Below are 4205 nucleotides of genomic sequence, written 5' to 3'. Positions count from 1 at the left end.
GCCTGGACTCCCGGGTCTGAGGGAGGAGGGGCTGGGGCCTGGACTCCTGGGTCTGAGGGAGTAGGGGCTGGGGTCCCACAGTACAAAGCCGATCCCCACTCCATTCCCTCCTGTCCCCTGACTCTCCCAGCAGGAATCCAAGCGTTTTGTGCAGTGGCAGTCGTCTATCTGAGCCCCTCCTCCCTGCCGGACTGGAGCCTGCCTCCCCTCTTCGGTGAGCTTCCAAGGGACACCCCCAGCTCCTGCAGCCTGGCCTCTGCCCTCCCCTCCCACCCTCTGCAATGCTCCAGGAATGGGCTGGGTGCTTCCTGCTAAGTGGCTGCTCCCTGCAGGCCCTCCAGCCCGAGTCACTGCCCTGTCTCTGTCTCTCTCCGCAGTTCCTTCCCTGGCTGCCGGAGGAGACCCCACTAACCCAGCCTGCCTGGGCTCTGACCACTAACACTCTTGGCCAGGGACAGCCCACATAGGACCGCCTCCCTGCCCTGGCCCCTGTGCCCCAGTCTCTGTCCTTGGCCTTGGGAGTAGCTGAGGGGGCAGATTAGGGAGTGTAGGGCTGGCAGAGGAGGGGGCAGAGGGCCTCGCACCCTTTACCCGGGCTGCCAGTCCCATCCTTGGAGGGACTGAGCTGAGGGGAGGGGGACATGAGTCCCCCTGCTGCCCCTGCCACGTCCCAGTGGGCTCTGACCCCCTGATCTCAACTTGTGGCACTAACTTGGAAAAGGGTTGATTTAAAATAAAAGGGAAGACTATTTTACAAGCAGCTGTCCTCCTTATTTTTGCCTTCCCTTGATCAGGCCTCCTGGCCGAGGCTGGGGCATCCTCCCAGCTGCCAGGCGTGTCTGCGCCTGTCCAGGCTCAGCAAGGGATCCAAAGACATTGTTCTTTAAAAAAAAAAAAAAGGTAAAAAAACAAAAAATATCCTTTCTTCTCTGATTCTAAAAGTGATACATGTGTCCTGACACAGGAAGGCACAGACATCTCTGGCACAGAATAGATGGCCTAGAAATAGATATGTGTGTGTGTGTGTGTGTGTGTGCGCGTGTACACATGACAGAAGACAGATTTCAAGTCAGTGTGAGGATGGTTGGTTTAGCAGCAGTAGTGACATATCAGCTCTCCATCTGGCCCAAAACTTCCATAGATAAGAAGGGTGGAAGATCTGGATGTATACAAGTAAAGGCACAGAAGAATTCCAAGAGAAATTACGGGGATGGGAATGGTGGGGCATGCCTGTGGTCCCTGCAGCTCCGGAGGTTAAGGCTCCTTGCTTGAGCCCATTTTGAGGCTGCAGTGAGCTGTGAACGCACCACTACACTCCAGCCTGGGCAACAGACCAAGACCCTATCTCTTAAAAAAAATAAAAAAGACAGCGGCCGGGTGTGGTGGCTCAAGCCTGTAATCCCAGCACTTTGGGAGGCCGAGGCGGGTGGATCACGAGGTCAAGAGATCGAGACCATCCTGGTCAACATGGTGAAACCCCGTCTCTACTAAAAATACAAAAAATTAGCTGGGCATGGTGGCGTGTGCCTGTAATCCCAGCTACTCAGGAGGCTGAGGCAGGAGAATTGCCTGAACCCAGGAGGCGGAGGTTGCGGTGAGCCGAGATCGCGCCATTGCACTCCAGCCTGGGTAACAAGAGCGAAACTCTGTCTCAAAAAAAAAAAAGAAAATACAAAAAACCCCCCACAAAAATTAGCCATGTGTGGTGGCACAGGCCTGTAACCCCAACCACTTGGGAGGCTGAGGCAGGAGAATCGCTTGAACCCGGGAGGCAGAGGTTGCACCACTGAACTCCAGCCTGGGAGACCAAGTGAGACTCCATCTCAAAAAAAAAAAAAAAAAAAAAAACTCAGAGAGAAATTAGGGGAATGTTTGTATGTTATCTGTGTAGGGAAAGTGGGGAGGGAGGAGTTAAAGCAAGAGATCATAAAAGCAGAAAGGAAAAGATAGCTTATTTGACAAATTGTAGAGTAAAAAAAATACCATAAAGTCAAATGGCAAATTGATAGACTGGGGAACAGTGTGTGTGTGTGTGTGTGTGTTAATTATGGTGCAGAAATATATTATTATTATTTTTGAAACGGAGTCTCGCTCTGTTACCCAAGCTGAAGTGCAATGGCGCGATCTCGGCTCACTGCAACCTTCGCTTCCCAGGTTCAAACAATTCTCTTGCCTCAGCCTCCTGAGTAGCAGGATTACAGGCACGTGCCACTGCGCCCAACTAATTTTTGTAGTTTTAGTAGAGACGGGGTTTCAACATTTTGGCCAGGCTGGTCTTAAACTCCTGACCTTGTGATCCACCCGTCTCGGCCTCCCAAAGTGCTGGGATTACAGGTGTGAGCCACCGCGCCCGGCCAGAAATATATTATTCTTAAAACAGATATAATGTGCAAAAGCTTACATAACCTAAGAAAAAGACAACCCATTTAAAAGTAATCAACTGAAATGAATATTCAATAAAGTAAAAATTCCAACATCAGTAAACAGACAAAAAGATTCAAACTCTAATAACTGGGAAATGCAGTTTGAAAGAATGAGAAACTACTCTTTTTGACTACCCAGATACAATAACATTAACAAGAGTGGTGATGTCCTGGGCGGGTGAGTGGGACGTGGAGGGACAGGCAGTCACACACGCTGCTCCGGAGGCTGTGAATTGCCACCATCCCTTGCAAAAAATGTGCTCGTATGTGATCAGATCAAACCTGCATATGCCCCATGCCCCAGCAGTCCTGCTTTTGGGAATCAATTTATAGAAAAGATACACAGGCATCTGAAGACTTATATTTAGAGCTGCCTGTTACAATGATACCACCTTGATCTGCTAAACCCTGAAAACAAGCACCTCCAAAAAAGAGAAGTCCAGTAAATCACTGCACAGCAGGAATAAACCAGCTCTTGGCAGGGTTGAGGCGTGAGGGAAAGCCTGGCAGAGGAGCTATCAGGGCAGGGTGTGGCAGACAGCAGTGGCAGAGAGTGGACCGATGGAGAGCGGCCTACATAGTGAAGTGCCCAGCTTTGCATTCTTTTTTCTTATTCTTTTTTTTTTTTTTGAGACAGAGTCTTGCTCTGTTGCCAGGCGCCAGGCTAGAGTGCAGTGGCACGATCTCGGCTCACTGCAACTTCTGCCTCCTGGGTTCAGGCAATTCTCCTGCCTCAGCCTCCTGAGTAGCTGGGATTACAGGCACACACCACCATGCCCAGCTAATTTTTGTATTTTTAGTGGAGACGGGTTTTCACCATGTTGACCAGGAAGGTCTCAATCTCTTGACCTCGTGATCCACCTGCCTCAGCCTCCCAAAGTGCTGGGATTACAGGCGTGAGCCACCGTGCCCGGCCCAGCTTTGCATTCAAGACACCCCTGGGCCACCATCCTGGTCCTGCTTCTCACGGCCCTCACAGATGTGGGAAAGTCACTTGACCCGTTAGACCTTGGTTGCCTCATCCATCAAATGGGTATCACAAATCAGAAATCCAAAATTCCAAAATCCACAGATCCAAAGAGCTCTGAAGTCAAGCCATCCCCAAGCTCATTGGTCAGGAAAAGCTGACCTGCCTTGGTGGGAAATGACTTAACCCACGTTACTGACCCCGCCTGGTGTGAATGTTCACGTACTTCCCTGCAGAGACAACGAGGTGGCCAAACTCTGCGGTGCTGGGCTCTGAGGGTGCTGTGTGCCCTGGGAATAGAGATCATATTGCCTTTGACACGCTGAAGAATCGTGAATCCCAAGCCACACCTAGCTCCGAGGGGCTCGGGTTGGTGCTGGGTGACCCATAGGGCCAGATGCTATAGTCCAGCGTGAGGCCTGCCCCTGCTCTGTGCCTGTCAATCATTTCTATCTTGTGCTCTGCAAGGAGCGTTCAGAGGCAGCTTTGGCTCTGAGGGCCTGAGGTTGGGGAATAAAAATCAGCTGCCATCTCAGGGAGGGGTTCTGGGGGCCACACGTGTTCACCCGCTTTCTCTTGACCTTGTGGGCTGTCTGCCCCAGGGCTGGGCCTGCTGCTAGGCTGACTCCTTTCCTCTCAAACACTGCCCTCTAGTGCCCTTGAGCCCACTTCCCAAGCACAGGCATCCTTGAGATTCAGGCTGATCACCTGAGGTCAGGAGTTTGAGACCAGCCTGGCCAACACGATGAAGGCCCGTCTCCACTACAAATACAAAAAATTAGCCGGGCATGGTGGTGGGTGCCTGTAATCCCAGC

The 4205-nt window shown here is 51.6% G+C and overlaps 1 protein-coding gene across 4 annotated transcripts in view; it reads left to right on the top strand.

The window, feature by feature from the left end:
• The window catches only part of TTYH1 (tweety family member 1), a 20486-nt gene extending 19726 nt beyond the window's left edge, over positions 1-760 (top strand). For 3 of the 4 annotated variants that reach the window (XM_032271150.1, XM_032271152.1, XM_032271153.1), the window contains 2 exons: positions 134-214; positions 378-760. In XM_032271150.1, the coding sequence (XP_032127041.1) occupies positions 134-214; positions 378-411 (115 nt within the window). In that variant the 3' untranslated portion in view covers positions 412-760. Of the gene's footprint in view, positions 1-130; positions 215-377 lie in introns of all 4 variants that reach the window. The other variant, XM_032271151.1, reaches the window with a different exon arrangement.
• The last annotated feature ends 3445 nt before the right edge of the window (positions 761-4205 follow it).

This window comes from Sapajus apella, unplaced genomic scaffold (assembly GCF_009761245.1).
Source record: "Sapajus apella isolate SASKATOON/1434 unplaced genomic scaffold, GSC_monkey_1.0 scaffold224, whole genome shotgun sequence".
NCBI classification, from domain to species: domain Eukaryota; kingdom Metazoa; phylum Chordata; class Mammalia; order Primates; family Cebidae; genus Sapajus; species Sapajus apella.
Note: the sequence above shows the minus strand (reverse complement) of the source record. Positions and strands in the feature narration are given on the sequence as shown.